At 35.9% G+C, this 16,175-nt stretch overlaps 1 protein-coding gene across 3 annotated transcripts in view; it reads left to right on the plus strand.

Moving 5' to 3' along the window:
• Srp54 (signal recognition particle 54) overlaps positions 1–16,175 on the plus strand; it is a 69,549-nt gene that overhangs the window by 2,634 nt on the left and 50,740 nt on the right. For 2 of the 3 annotated variants that reach the window (XM_033765132.1, XM_010633604.3), the window contains exons 2-7: positions 7,010–7,118; positions 10,228–10,319; positions 10,595–10,679; positions 14,938–15,042; positions 15,884–15,950; positions 16,031–16,088. In XM_033765132.1, coding sequence (XP_033621023.1) covers positions 7,041–7,118; positions 10,228–10,319; positions 10,595–10,679; positions 14,938–15,042; positions 15,884–15,950; positions 16,031–16,088 — 485 coding nt within the window. In that variant the 5' untranslated portion in view covers positions 7,010–7,040. Of the gene's footprint in view, positions 1–4,352; positions 4,372–7,009; positions 7,119–10,227; positions 10,320–10,594; positions 10,680–14,937; positions 15,043–15,883; positions 15,951–16,030; positions 16,089–16,175 lie in introns of those variants that run through there. The other variant, XM_010633605.3, reaches the window with a different exon arrangement.

Below are 16,175 nucleotides of genomic sequence, written 5' to 3' on the forward strand. Positions count from 1 at the left end.
CCCAAGCCATAATTCTTGTGGAAACTTGCCTAAATTATATACCTAGAAAATAAAATCTGTAGGAGTATATTTCAAATTATTATTGATTGTTACCAGAGGATGGGAGTGAGTAGGATTAGGGGAACTATGTTTTCTACCTTAAGTATTGCTATAAGACCTAAATTTTTGCAATAAACATGTATCCTCTTATAATTGCCAAGTATAAAGCTGAATTATTTCCTTGGAGGACTAAGTAAATTCATCATGAAAAACAGTTCCTAAGTTTGAAAGTCATTATATAATAGTCAAATATAATAATTTATTAAATAAAACAACTAAAGGTATTGTGTGCAGTAAATTTACTTTTCTGTGATCCTAGATGACGAGTATATATATATACTCTACAGGATTTTATTTTTTATTACTTTTTAATGTGAGTAAAGAGCTGATTTATTCTGTGCAGGATTTTTAAAAGTACATTTGTTTTTATGTTAGGAAAACAAGTACTGGTTGTGTGTTTTTCACTAGTTTATAAAAAATGTGTTACATAGAGATTTGTTATTGAGTCTAATACTGATTCAGAAAGTTATTGAGAGAGTGTGGTGGCACATGTCTCTAATCCCAGCTACTCAGGAGGCTGAGGTAGGAGGTTCACAAGTTAGTGAGACACTGTCTCAAAGTATAAAATTAAAAGGGCTGAGAATGTAGCTTAGTGGTACAGCTCCCCTGGGTATGAGTGCCAGTATCACCATCCCTGAAAAAAAAAAAAAAGGCACAGGTTTAGAAGGGTTTAGAAGAACTTTCTGGTAGGGATCTCATTGTGATAAGATTTGAAATCTCTGATCATTAGTTTATAAGTAGACCAGGCAAGGTTTGGACAGGAATACTTGTGTTTATGCAGAGAAAGATAGCTTAATAGACTGTATGTCTTATTGAATGACAACTAGGTACTTGCAATTGGCACTTAATGTTTAGACTCCAGGGGGTGGTTACTGGAAAATAAGTAGGATCTGCAGTTTAGTGTGGAATTCTCAAATTCAGATGATATGGGCAGAGCTAGTTGAAATCATTCAAGAAAGGAAGTTAGTATCGCTAGCACTTAACAGTTTTATATGTACCCTCTTAATTAATCCTCACCACAGCCTTAAGGGTAACTGCCTGGGTAATGGTATTGCCTCCACTTTGCAGGTGAAGACAGTGAGGCTCAGAGAGGTTAAGTAATTGCCCACAGTAACATGGACAGTGTATATCAGAGCTGGGATTTGAAACCAAGTCTATCAGACTCCAAAGCCCAGGCTCTTTCTAGTACTTCATGCTGCAGCTAGTAAGTACTGGCCCTATGCTTGCCTTACTTGGGGGACCCCAATCTTAAACCTGTTTCTGTCAGTCACTATCCAACTCCCATGTAGCATCCTGTTAGAAGAACCTGTGACTTGGGCCAAGACCAGTCCTCATATGGATTGCTGTGCTACTTCCTGGCTCTTCTGGACGTGGCCAATACTCTTCTCAAAGAGGAATTGTGCACCTTTGCTTTCAAAATCTGATTTTCTCTATTATAGTATAACAGCAAAAATTCTCCCTCAAATTTTCCAACAGGTATATTTATCCTTACTATTTAACAAACCACTCATACTCAAGGGCAGTGGTGGCCGACCTATATAGCACATGTGCCGCAGCAGGCTGTTTTAATCATTGAAAGTTTTGAAAGGTTTGACATCGCCGCTGCAGAACTTAAGGCTGTGCAATCAAAGGGCTGTAGAAAGTCTTTTTGTTTTTGTTTTTTTGTTTTGTTTTGTTTTTGGTACCAGAGATTGAACTTGGGACCTTGTGCTTGCGAAGCAGGGCGAAACCACTGAGCTAAATCCCTGGATTTTTTGTTTGTTTGTTTGCTTGTTTGGTACCTGGGATCGAATGTCTTTTTGGCTTTTTTGGAGGGGATGGCTGTTCTATTCCCTACTTACTCTGCTAGATCATAAAAGTGTTGTGAGGCTAAAATGAGATAATAGATGTTAAACTATAAAATGTATTATGCAGTAGTTGCTTTTCCATTTTAAAAGCCCCATCCAAGTAGAGATGATGCTTTTGTAAACTTCTGGCGAACACAGATTTATAAATGTTTATAAACACCCAAATATAAATATATATATTGTTAAAAATTAAAATATCAATGCATATTAATATTTAACATATGGTTAATTTACTTATATTTTATTATATATTAAATGTAATTTGGGGGGGTTGAGACAGGGTCTCACTATGTAGTTGAGCCTGGTGTGGAACTCACTATGTAGCCCAAGCTGCTCTCAACTCACAGCAGTCCTCCTGCCTCAGCCTCCCAAGTGCTGGGATTACAGGCATGCACCACCACGCTTGGATAAATGTAAAATTATTTAAATGTAAATCTCTACAAATCTTAGCCAAGGAAATTTTGAGCAAATATGCTTAAAATGTAAGGTACTGCAATTTGAGAGTAAGATTTAGCTATTAACAACAAAAGTTTTGCATTTAAGTGTGCATTTTAGAACAATGTAAGGTCATTTTTTTTCTTTTTTTAGTATCAGGAATTGAACTCAGGACCTTGCACTTGCCAGGCAGGTGTGGCACCACTGAGCTACATCCCCTGCCCTAAGTATGGTAGCTTCTTGAAGAGTAAGGAGGGAAACTCTGAAAAGTTATAAGGATGCACACCTCTAATTCCACTATTCTGGGAGGTTGAGATAGGATCATGCAATTTAAGCCCATCCTGCAACTTAGTGATACCCTGTTTCAAAAAAAAGGAGGGTGGGGGCTGGATATGTAGCTAAATGTGAAGGCGTAATGATAAATAAATATTAAATGTACAAAATCAATTACTTAGGTCCTTGAACATCTTTTGATTTGTCATAGTATATTAGTTTATTTTAGTGACCTTTTAAGAGATATTTGTGGGCCGGAGATTTAGCTCAGTGGTTCAGCTGCCTGCCTCTTAAGCACAAGATCCTGAGTTTGATCCCTGGTACCAAAAACAAAAAAGAGGTATTTGTAATTCTTTTGATGACTTTGCTTCCCTAGCCTTGCTTTTTCCAAAGATCTTAAATACGTCATTCATTCATAAAGTTCATTGTTACTAAGGGGTTTCTATATAAGAATGAGGGTAGTTAAAGCACTGAGCTCATAGTAGAAACCAAAAGAGTCAAAAATTCCTACCTCATGTAGCTTACATATCAGTATGGGGATTATAGACCACAAATAATCTAAATAAATCATGGCAGTTAATAGAATACTGAGGGGAAAAGGGGGAGGGATTACAATTTTAAATGAGCTATTAGAAGCCCAAGGACCTGAGTTCATTCCCTAGTACCAAACAAAAAAAAGCAATTAGAGAAGACCTTATTGAGAATGGCACCTGGACAGAAATCTGGAGGAGGTAATGGGGAGCAGCCATGTGTAGTCAGCCAGGGAAAGAGCGAGCTGGCTGGTACTGAGGCCCTGAGGGACAGCAGGAGCAGGGATTCAACATAATTAAAAAGGAGTGTGGCTGGGCGTGGTGGCGCACACCAGTAATCCCAGCACCTGGGAGGCTGAGGCAGGAGGATCACTGTGAGTTCAAGACCAATCTGGGCTACGTAATGAGTTCCAGTTCAGTCTCAACTACATAGTGAGACCTTGTCTCAAGAAAAAAAACAAAAACAAAAAACAAACAAACAAACAAAAAAACAAAACCAAAAAAACGTGTGTGTCTGTATGTGTGGGTTTGTATTTGGAGGTACCTTGAAGCCCGTTTCTAGGACTTTACCTCTGTAGTGGAAAGTCATTGAGATTTAAGCAGAATTAAAATTTAGATACAGGACCAGGATTTTCAGAAGTACATCTTTGGAAACTGCCAAGTAAAAGGTATTATCAGGTGTTCTTAGTCCTCTACTGATCTCAGACTCAAGGCGATCCTCCTGCCTTAGCCTTCCAAGTGCTGAAATTACAGGCATGTGCCACCATGCCCCAAAGTGGAAGTTTTTATATGGAAATATATTTTATAGTATGCTGCTAATAAGTATTTATATGTATGAGGAAAAGTGTGTGAGAACTTCACAGTTTTTTTAATCTAAAAGGATCACTTAATATGGAGAGTTAGTTTTATATGTAAGAGTTAACCAGTATAGCTTTGAAAATGGATGATCTGTTTATGACATGTTCCCTAAAAAAAAGTTAATTGTGCTGTCATAAATAGAATTCTGTCACTTCTGGTGAAATTCTCTTACTTCTGATAACACATGGTGAAAGAGGTGAACTGAAACGTGAATCACATTTCCTCCATGAAAAATAGCTACTTCATATTATTTAATAAATATGGCATAAGAAATAAATCCTGATCTTTTCTATGAAGCAGGTTAACCATGTAATTGTAAAAAACTTGTGGTAAGCAATTTTTTTTAAATTTCATCATGTTAGTAGTAATGATTTTTAACTTCTAAGTTATTAAATTTTACTTGAGTAGAAGTATAACCTTTAATTTATAGGTCAACCTGGGAAATCTCTTTGTCAGTTTTATATTCTAGTGTACTTTTTCCCCCTTTGACTCCCATTACCTTTTTATTTTCCCTGTGGTGAGTGAGTCAGCTATTCTGGTCCCATTTGTCTTATTTTTAATCCCCCATGTACTGTGTAGACAGAATCGAGTCTGGGTAATTTTCTTTGGCTAAATTAAACTAGACTAGCTTGAAAGGTTAGTAGAACAGTTGTTTTGAACAGTGAACTTTTGGGGGGGCCAATATTTTATATTAGATAATTGATATTCCTTAAAACTTGGTTTTCAGAGCTCTTTATTTCCTTTTAACTGTATAGCCCTCTGTTCTGACCAGATATTTTGTTTCTGTCCCCAGATAATACCAGTAATCTGTAAGCAGGGCGTACATGTGAGGCCTAAGTCTGTCCCAGACTTTCCCATGTGTCCATTTCCGCTTATGTTGTTTCATACTTCTCAAGCTTCCTTTTACCCTCTTCTCCATTTGTCCAAATCCTTCCCATATTTCAGAACCAAAGTCCCGTCAGCCTATTCAGTTTATCTTGGCCTAAAATTAGTCTCTCTTCTTCTGGATTTTTATAGAAATAATTTCACAGTTGACCATAAACCTTTATTCCTAAACCTTAGTTCACTTGTAATTTGTAAGATTTATCCAGAAAAAGAAAACCAGTAGAGGGTAGGGGCGAGAGAAAATATAATAAATTGGCATTTATTATAAGAATTTACGCAGGCAGTTAGAGAAGCTGACAAATCCCTAAATCTACAGGAGAAGCTGGCAAGCTAGAGACCCAGGAGAGTCCATGGTGTAATTCAGTTCAAAGGCTATCAGGCTTGAAACTCAGGAAGCATTTCAGTTTGAAGAGAGGAAAAAGCCAATATCTTGGTTTATTTTGCTGTTCATTAGTGTGCCTTGGCCAGCTAATACTCATTTTAAAGACAGGGAATGCAAACCATATTTGCTTTTACCATCTGTGAGTCTTTTTTGGTTTTTTGAGACAAGGCATCACTACTAACTGTGTATACCAGGCTGACCTCAAACTCACATTGATTCTCCTGCCTCAGCCTCCTGAGTGCTAGGACTACAGGCATGTGCCAGCAAAGTTCTTGCATGGGCTTGCGGTTTAGCTCATTGGTGCTGCCACCTGCCTCAAAAGTGCAATGTCTTGAGTTCGATCCTCAGTATCCCCCACAAAAAAAAGAATGTCATAAGTTCTTGCATCCTTACGTGTAATAGGAACATTAGTATACTGCATAAAACCATAACATATTAGGGCTAGAAAGGATTTTTTTTGGGGTACTGGGAATCGAACTCAGGACCTAGTGCTTATGAGGTAGGCATTGTAACACTGAGCTGAATGCCTAGCCCAGGGCTAAAATTTTTGAAGTTATTTTTAGAATTGTAATCAGAAGTAGCTTTGAAGTAGGAATAATATCTTTCCACTTAGTGGTTGGGAGAATAAAATGAAATAATGTAATGGAATAACAGCACAGTGCCTGTCATATAGTGAAACAGTGCTAGAAAAAAATAAGTCATTTATTAAAATATTATTCCTTTTTTTCCCTTGGCTTAGGAATAAAAATCAAAATAGTGCAGGATTCTGTAATATGAGGAATTAGGCAATATTCTTGGAGATTTTTACCTCTGTTACTCTTTTCATTTAAAAACATGCATGATACATGAGTTGTTCATATTCCCAAGTATTGAGCATATTCAATTTGAGATTGTGTATTTCTGAGAAATGGACATTATTATTTGAGACCGGGTCTTCCTATGTATTTCGGGCTGACCTCAAACTTGGGGTGGTCCTCTTGCCTCAGCCTCCTGAGTGTTTGGACAGGTATACCCCACCATGCCTTGCTCAAAAAGGTATTACTTGCTATGTTACTGATTCATAGATGAGATTCTAATTACATATTCAAACCTATGACATTATAATCAATGACTTTTTTTTTTGTCAGCTTTAATTGAGTTTATTGGTACATTTTAGGGATACAGTACAGTTACATTCATTGTTGGGATCTTGTACCTCCACATGACAAGTCTTGATTCTCATTTTTTCCCCTTACCCCTGCCCTCCCTTCACCCCCTCCTCCCCTCCCCATCTACAAATACTTTATTTCCATCTTTTCATTATCTCACATATTTTTCTTTTCCCTTATTACCCTTCCCCTACTCATCCCACCTTCCCTACACCTTTAGCTCCTTTCTTCCCTTTTCGAAATGTCAGTAATATTATTAGGATCTTCTGTATTATTGCAGATTATTCACACCAGAGAAACTATTTGGTATTTACACATGTGTGACTTATTTCACTTAGGAGTATATCTTCAATATGTATCCATTTTCCTATGAATGAATCTATTATCAATGACTTTTTGTCTTTTGGATATGAGTATGTTAAAGCTGTAGTTGAAATCATAGTATCTAAATAATAGAATATTTCAATTTGAACTTAAAATGTATTTGTCTTTAGAAGTCTTCAGTCACAGAAGATGAATTGTTTTCAAGTAATTTTTTTTTTCTTTCTCTAGTTCCTCATAAACACATCTTAAAACCTTCAAGATGGTTTTAGCAGATCTTGGAAGAAAAATAACATCAGCATTACGCTCACTGAGCAATGCCACCATTATCAATGAAGAGGTATGTAAAATACTATGTGAGATATATATGATTGTACATCCTCACTAGGGATCTGGATTAATAGTAATCTATGTATTTATTTTGATATATATTTAATACTGTACTTACAGAAAATTAATTTTCTTTCTTTCTTTCTTTCTTTCTTTCTTTCTTTCTTTCTTTCTTTCTTTCTTTCTTTTTTTTTTTGGTGCTGGGGATCAAACTCAGGGCCATGTGATTGCCAGGTGCAGCACCACTGAGCTAAATCCCTGGCCCTAAAATTAAGTAATTTTCTTGAGAAATCAATGAAAAAAAAGTCAAATTTTGACCAGTGCCTATAACTTCATTGTCCTGCTCCTTACTTCTTGGCTAGGCATGTGTTTCTCTGACTTTTCTCAGTGACTTATTTAGCATTCTTCTTAGGAAAAGCTAATATTTTCATCTTGATTAGCTTGATTCCTTTTCTCTGAAATCTTCAGTTTTTGGACATTTTGTAAAAATGACTGCTTATATCTGAAATACTCTTTTGCCTGAGTTTATTGTTTTAAAAAACTTTTTCCTGATCCTTTTTTGCTCCTGCTTACCTTAATGGCTTATTTTCCCTCATTGTATCTCATTTAATGTCTTATTAATTGAAAGAAGATGTTGTAGTTTACCAGTATACATTGTATTTTGCAGTAACAATGGAAAAAGAATTGAATTTCATGTTAGGACCTTTATTGTTTGTTTTTTGTTTTTTGTTTTTTGGGGCAGGGTCTCACTATGTAGTGAGACTGACCTGGAATTCACTATGTAGTTTAGGCTGGTCTCGAACTCACAGTCACAGCAATCCTCCTGCCTCAGCCTCCCGAGTGCTGGGATTACAGGCGTGCGCCACCACACCCAGCAGGACCTTTATTATAGTCATACTTCAGCTATTTAGTGGCTATGTAATATAAATTTGGGTGACTCAATCTCAGAGTCTTTAATGTATAGGATAGGAAAATAGTATTTACTTTACAAAATGGTTTTAAAGATTAACTGAACTAATAGATTAAAAATGCTTTTTTAACTTGGAAGTTTGAAAAAATTCTAATATAGAATTTGGTATCAACACGTTAGCAAACTAATGGAATTAAATAATTTTGAAGCCATCTTAGAAATCACTTAGTCTAACTTCTCAGCAGAAACAAAATGTTTCTCATGTTTATTTATTGGAATTAGATGTATTTTATTCCTCTAATTCCTTATCCAAGGTTTTTGAAGAATTTTTATTAAATTAGAAATCAGAGCTGGGCATAGTAGTATACACCTGTAATCCCAGCAGCTGAGAGGGCAGAGACGGGAGAATCCCAAGTTTGAGTCCAGCCTAGAGAACTTAGCAAGACTTTGTCCCAGGACACAATAAAATAGTAAAATAAAATTGAAAATAAAAAATAAAAATGGGCTGCTGATGTACCTTGGTGGGCAGGTCCCTCTGGAGTTGATCCATAGCAGCCCCCCGCAAAAGTCGTTTAAATCAAACTCTTGTAATGCAGAATAAATAAAACAATAGTTTCCCAAAGTTTTTGCTGTTATGTAGTCCTTAATCTATTTGCATTATTAGTAGAGAATAAGGAAAGCTAAACTTGATGGGAAGTGGGATAATAGGTCTTTCTTGAATTGGGTAGTTTTCTGTTCTTGGTTTATTCTGCTAGCACATTAACAAGGAGAAATTCCTCTAAGGAAAGATCAGTTCCAGCTTTATTGGACCCCTTTACTGAGGAGTAGAGAAACCTAAGAAGTATCTGTAGAGCTTATGTAGTGAGTTGAAGGAGAGAATTCATTCAAGAAATATTTGAGAGGCCAGGGATTTAGCTCAGTGTTCCCACTGCCTGTCTTGCAAGCACAGGGTCCCAAGTTTGATCCCTGGTACATAAAAAAAAAAAAATGTATTTGAGGGTCTTTTTGCTGGCAACAGAGATAATGCAGTGAGCAAAATAGACTAAACCTCATCTCCTTGTAAGCTTATATTTGGTTATGCAAGCACTTAGGTGTCTGAGAAGCTAAAGCTTCATATTTTCTTAAGACTTTGTGCACTTTTAACCATAGTGCCTTACAACCAAATAAACATATGAGAAGGGCAGTTATTAGTGGTAGATAGTTTTCTTTCCATCTTTATTCTTTTGCTGTGAGGAGAAGTGGTAAGACTGGTAATGTGCTGCATTTTCCTTCATGGTAGTCCAATGAAGAAAAGCGGATATATCATGTAAATGTACAAGATCCCAATAATGAATGTAACTGTACTATACACCTAAAATGTACCAATACACTCAATGAGGAAAAAAAAAGAAAAGAAAAGCGGATACTGTGAATATATGCCATTGTCTGTTAGTATCAGAGCTCTTCAGTGACATAGAAAACGTCACTGGCACCATCTACTGTGTATAACTTTCTTTGGCTTGTATATTATTTTGGTTAGTACCTTATTTTTATATTAAAAAATTTTTTATTAGCATGTACAGGTTTGTAGTATGTAATGATTACATTCATTATGGGGAGTTGAAACGTGTGTAACATATCTTAATTCTTTTTCCTTCCCTTCCCCATCCTCTCCCTATTACTTTAATATAGGAATAAAATTGAGGAGATTAATACTTGGTAGTATAAAACTATACAGGATGTCTTCTTTTTGTTGTACTGGGGTTCAAACTCAGGCACAGGACCACTGAGTTTCATTCCCCAGCCCTAGGATGTCTTATTTTGACAAGAGAACTGAATAAAGACCACCTTTGTTGTTGTTGGGTTTTTTTTTTTTTTTTTTTTTTTTTTTTTTTTTTTTTTTTTTTTTTTTTTTTTTTTTTGGTTTTTTGGTTTTTTGAGACAGGGCCTCACTATGTAGTTGAGCTTGATATGGGACCCACTATGTAGCCCAGGCTGGTCTCGAACTCACATCGATCCTCCTGCCTCAGCCTCCCGAGTGCTGGGATTACAGGCGTGCACCACCACACCCAGTTTTTGAATAAAGACCTTTGTATTTCATGTTGTGGTATAGTTTTTTATCTTTATTAAGCTGTGGTAGTATAGTATATGATAATTGATCAACCATTGTCTTTTATATAATTTAAAATACTACATTGAGTAATTTAAATTTTTATTTATTTATTTACAGGTATTAAATGCTATGCTAAAAGAAGTATGTACAGCATTATTGGAAGCGGATGTTAATATTAAACTAGTGAAGCAACTAAGAGAAAATGTTAAGTAAGTTGAATCAATTAGATAAAAAACAGGCAGAACTAAGTTTAGTTTACTGGAGGACAAATTAATATTTATAATTTAACTGAAAGTCTTGAAAAACTAACCAAAGTCTTGCATCAAATATTTTATGGTATAGTCTTTATAAATCTGTAGTAATAATTGGAACCTATTAATATGAGTGGTTGAAAGATCTTACATCTTGCATTTTGTGGAATAGAACTTTTTCGGAGTGTCTTCACTGACTTTTCTCTTTTCTATCCCAAACACCACCACTAAAGATCTGCTATTGATCTTGAAGAGATGGCATCTGGTCTAAACAAGAGAAAAATGATTCAGCATGCTGTGTTTAAAGAACTTGTGAAGGTAAAAGTATATTAGATTGTGCTGATTTTGTAGAGTCAATGGGTGAAAGTACACAGGAACTGTAAACATACTGTGTCAGTCTTTTAAAATATATTCTTACTAGAACTAAAATATTGAAGGATTATTAATTTTTCTGAAGCAGACTGTTTTATAGACTTTACTGAGTATAGTAAAATACAGACTTTTCAGAAGACTATGAAGTTTGTACTGTCCCTGCCCCTGCAAAAAATGTCAAAGCAAATTGCAGAGTGAAACTTCATTACAGATTGATAGAAGAGCCTCTGAGTTTTTTCTCCCTTGCTAGCAGCTATTGGCTAATGATAGCCCTCCTTCTTTGTATAGGAAAATCACACCTGACAAGTATTTTTTCTACATCTTTCATTGAATAAAGAATTTTCTTTATAAAGACCAAATATCTGACATCTTCACTAGATTATGAGAACTTTGGATTAGTAAATTTATTTTCAAATAGTAAATACAGCTTTCTGCCCTCCCTCACATTGGAATTATTATTGCTACTGTTGTCACATAAATTATACTGAAGATCTTAGAGCTTTTATTTTGTGTTTTATTATTTCATTTTTTGGTTTTTTGAGACAAGGTCTCATGGTGTAGTTCAGGCTGATTTTTAACTCATTGTGCAGCCAGGCTGGTCTCAAACTTACAGCATTCTTCCAGCCTCACCCTCCCAAGTACTAGGATTGCAAGCATGGGCCACCATGCCTGGCGTTAGAGCTTTTAAAATATACACAAGCTTAATAGTAGAAATGAAAAAAAAAGAAAGGAACTGTCAGGAAAAATTTTAAGAGCAACAGATACCTTCTAGTGGTTTACTAATATTTTTTCCTACATTGTGTGAATACTTTCATTTACACTTTTAATATCAGTGCTGATATATATTTTGGAAAAGTCCAGTTATCTCAGATAACTGTCATTTCAGTTTAGTTCAGTAGGGTAATTTTTTAAAAATGTAGACCTCTAAGAAGCAAAGCACTTTACTGCTTATTTTGTAGTTGAGAAAAGTCACCTAGTCAGTGATGGACCCACATGTAGTCTCCAGAGTCCTTATGTGGGACTTACTGCGCTATGTTTAGTAATTGCTTTCTATCTAGTGCCTGAGAGCAGAACAGGGAGAGTAGTAATCGTTATTGTTAGGGGTTGTTCCCCATGGGCAATTGTGGAACATTGGAGTGCTTCATTAAGAAACTTTGTTGAGTCCCCATTTTATCTAGGCATTGCCACTCACAGTGGAGATGACGCAACTGGTCTTTATATAGAAGGTGCCCATAGTCTAGAGCGGTGGTGCACAAAGCAGTTAAAACATTTTTATAATAATACCAGGACATTATTTGCCCCTTTTTTGGTGGTACTAGTGATCAGACCTAAGTTGCAAAGAATAAAACTTTATTACAAATTAATTGATAAAAGAGCCTCTCTGAGGTTATTCTCTTTTAGTATCAATTACTACCTAGTGATAGCTCTACTTTTTTGTATAGGAAAAATCATACCTGACAAATATATATTTTTTAAACTTTTTGTCGTATAAAGAAATGGGAAGTTGCCAGACGTGGTGGCACACACCTGTAATCCCAGCACTAGGGAGGCTGAGGCAGGAGAATCGCTGTGAGTTTGAGACCAGCCTAGACTACATAGTGAGTTCCAAGTCAGTGTCAACTACATAGTGAGACCCCACCTCAAACCTCCCCCGAAAAAAAAAGAAATGGGAAGTATATATAAAGTCCTTTTACACACTGAAATTTCACGATTGCCTTGTTAGGAAAGCCTGTATGTTACTGTTTAATTGCAAGCTGAGATAGCTACTTCTTTCAAATAATACCCTATTTACTTAAATGAATAATAGATACATAATCTGTGGTTATTCATATGTGGCATTTGCAATCTTTTTGGGGTTTTATTTGGAGGCAAAGTCTGCCTATACAATTCAGGCTGGCTTCGAGCTCATTATGTAGCCCAGGCTGCCCTCAAACTCATGACAATCCTCCTGCCTTAGCGCCCTGAGTGCTGGGATTATAGGTGTGTGTCACCATACTTGCTGGCAGTCATTTTTTCCAAAGTGAAGTGAACCCATACTTTAAGGAAAATAATTGACAATATTGTGGCTAGTTATAAAACTTGAGCATTCAGATGTAAATTGGGAAGTTGTATCTCTACCATAAGTCTTTTTTTTTTTTTTTTTTGGTACTGGGGATTGAACTTGGGACCTTGTGCTTGCAAGGCAGGCAGTGGAACTACTGAGCTAAATCCCCAGTCCTCTACCATGAGTCTTGACAGTATCCCAGTACTTACTTTTCTGATGAAATCAATATTGATATTTACAAAATGTTTTGATGTTGTTAGAGTGTGATGTATGCATAATGGAAGATTTGCATAACTGAACTAGTGTGACTAATTCATGATGTTGCACACTCGTGCACCAATGTAAGATCCATGCAAAATGCAGGAGAGAGGCAAAGATTTTTAATGCTACAAAGTATGAAAGTGTATATAGTTTGAGATTCCAGTTTGCAGCTAACCTTTACAATTATCATGATTATAAAAGGAGTCCTCAGACCACACAGTTAAAAACTTTTGTTCTAAAGGATGGGGGGAGAGAGGATAGATTTATGATTCTTTTTCAGTAAAAATATGGGTCTCTAAAGATGGTTCCACAGAGAGCTGAGTGATTGTACCATGAGATGCAGAGAAGGGAGATGAATGTGGGGCAGCACCAACATACGGAAAAGATCTAGGAGGAAGAGTAGTGGTTTATATTTTAAGACAGATTTTGCCAGCCAGGCGTGGTGGCACATGCCAGTAATCCCAGCACTGGGGAGGCTGAGGCAGGAGGATTGCCATGAGTTCAAGGCCAGGTTGGGCTACATAGTGAGTTCAAGACCAGCCTGAATTACATAGCAAGAATGTGTCTCAAAACACACACATGCACACATTCATGCATGACAGATTTTGCCTATTTCAAGTTTGCCTAAGTCTAAATCTTTATCTAGGAAAGGGATAAGAAAATGTTTTTTCTTTTTTTCTCTTCTCTACAGCATCTTTCCTCAAAATTCAGGTGTAATCTGTGACCCTGATGGTAGTGTTTAAGATGGACTTTCTCTTAAGGGTTAAGGCTTTGTGGGCCGTGTGGTCTTTATAGCAACTGCTAATCTCTGCTTTTGCAACACAAAAGTAGTAAGTGAATGGGGATGGCTGTGTCCCATTAAAACTTCGGCAGTTTGCCAACCTTGGGTCTAAGAGTATTAACTACTATTACAGATTTATTATCATAGGGAGGTAAGTATTTCAACCTCCAAATAACTGACTTGGAATTGAATTATTTTAAAATCAACCTTTAAAATGCTTTGTAGTTGTTTGGGGACCTTTACTTTTCCTCTAAGTTGTAATAAAATTGGTGATTATTTTTTACCAGCCCTCTACTTGTAATAACTTGTAGAATGGAAGCTTTTTGGCATTGCCAAATTTAACATTTAACCAGCAAATTCTTTCACACATCATTTGTGATTCTGCTCCTTATAAACCTCTGTCAGACTGAACATTAGCACTCTCCAGTGTGGTGGCCACTGGCCGATGTGGTTACTGCGCACCTGCGATATGGAGAGTCTGAGTCGAGTTGTGTGCCATGTGTGAAATGAGCACTGCACGGCTAAGGTACTAGAGAACTTGCCTGGCACAGGGGCCTCGGTTTGATCTGCCGTACCATTCAATGAGTGAGTGAGTGTTGTATGTGAACGCACATTGTCTGAGGATTGATATGGGGAAAAGAGCATAAACTATTTCATAGATTACATTTTGAAGTGATAATACTTTGAAATACTTTGTTAAATAAAACATTAAAATCAAGTTTGCCTGCTTTTATGTTTGTTAAGGTCCCTACTAGAAACTTTAAAATTCTTATGTGGCCTTGTTAACGTATTTCTGCAGTGGGTGATAATAGATTGCTCCTTTGAGTAAAACTTGGTCTCACATTTTATTTCATACTCCAGCTTGTTCTAAAAAATATTTTGATATTCTTACCTCTGAAATGAGACAGTAGTAAAGTCTTCTTATGACTTTGTTATGGAATGTTGTTAAATTTTGCCCTGTATAAGGGAAATAGAATTGTATTAGAATGGTGAGATTATGGTGGTTTTTATGTGAAAATTCTTCAAATTATTTATAACTTGAAATTTCTGGGAAGCTAAAGTTTGACCATAAGCATGTGTTAATCTGATTTTATTTTTATTTTACTTGTGATACATAGCTTGTAGATCCTGGAGTTAAAGCATGGACACCCACTAAAGGAAAACAGAATGTGATAATGTTTGTGGGATTGCAGGGTAGTGGGAAAACGACGACATGTTCAAAGGTAAATTATACTTTTTAAAAAGTCATATAGAAGACATGTTTATGTAAGTCAAGTTTTATGTTAAAGCCAGGCTGTAAAAGATTGTTACTTTACAATTTCTTGTTACTTGATGTATCCATTATGTTTCTGTGAGAACTTTATTAAGAAAAGAAGAGAGAATCCCAATCTCTTCTCAGAATGTCAGACTTAGAGAATTATGACTTATTTTGTTTTAAAAAAAGCCATCCTGTCCCTTAAGAACATGAATGTATGAGTTTTGGAGAAGAGAGCAAAAGAGCTTATGGTACTTCTGTGGCACAGATTACTTTTCAATACTCCACTCTGCAAAATATGGGTCTTTATTTGCATCCCTTTACGCTATTCTTTAATTCATTACACTGCTCCTTCCTCTAGAATTGGGTGCCTCATTATTGTTGCCAGACTTTTTTACGTGCCTCAACCATGTTACAGATTACAAGGGGAAAAAGGATTGATTGATTGATTTGATTTTGGTACTGGGGATTGAAGTCAGGACTTTGCGCTTGCAAGGCAGGCACTGTGTCACTGAGCTAAATCCCTGGCCCCAAAAGGATTATTTTTATAAGGTTCTAGTAATTTTTTTTAACTTCATTAACAGTAATAATGAATGTTTTTAACAGTAATCTACTGCTGCTTGGTCAGTTTATATCCTATGAATGCAGTGTATAATCTCTGGAAACTTTGCTGTATTCAAAAATATTTAATACATTCAGGAAGATTATGAGCAGTGTTACTTTATTTCTTAGGTAAATAAGGCTAAATAAATTATATATAATGATTTATTATGTCTTATGATACTATTTTTTTAAACTTCCTTTCCTAGTTAGCATATTATTACCAGAGGAAAGGTTGGAAGACCTGTTTGATATGTGCAGACACATTCAGAGCAGGTAGTGTATTAAAATTTTTTAATTGTTTTCTGTAATTTTTCTTTTCAAGTTGGAGGATTCATTAATTTTTTTTATCTCAGGGGCTTTTGACCAACTAAAACAGAATGCTACCAAAGCAAGAATTCCATTCTATGGAAGGTAGGTTACTCTTTTTTTCCTTTGGGTAGTCACATGCCTCATCTTGTATTTTGACTAACCTGTTTTTTTTTTTTTTTTTTTTTTTTC

The sequence above is a fragment of the Fukomys damarensis genome, unplaced genomic scaffold (genome assembly GCF_012274545.1).
Source record: "Fukomys damarensis isolate Sample0158 unplaced genomic scaffold, DMR_v1.0_HiC HiC_scaffold_17, whole genome shotgun sequence".
In the NCBI taxonomy this organism is placed as follows: Eukaryota; Metazoa; Chordata; class Mammalia; order Rodentia; family Bathyergidae; genus Fukomys; species Fukomys damarensis.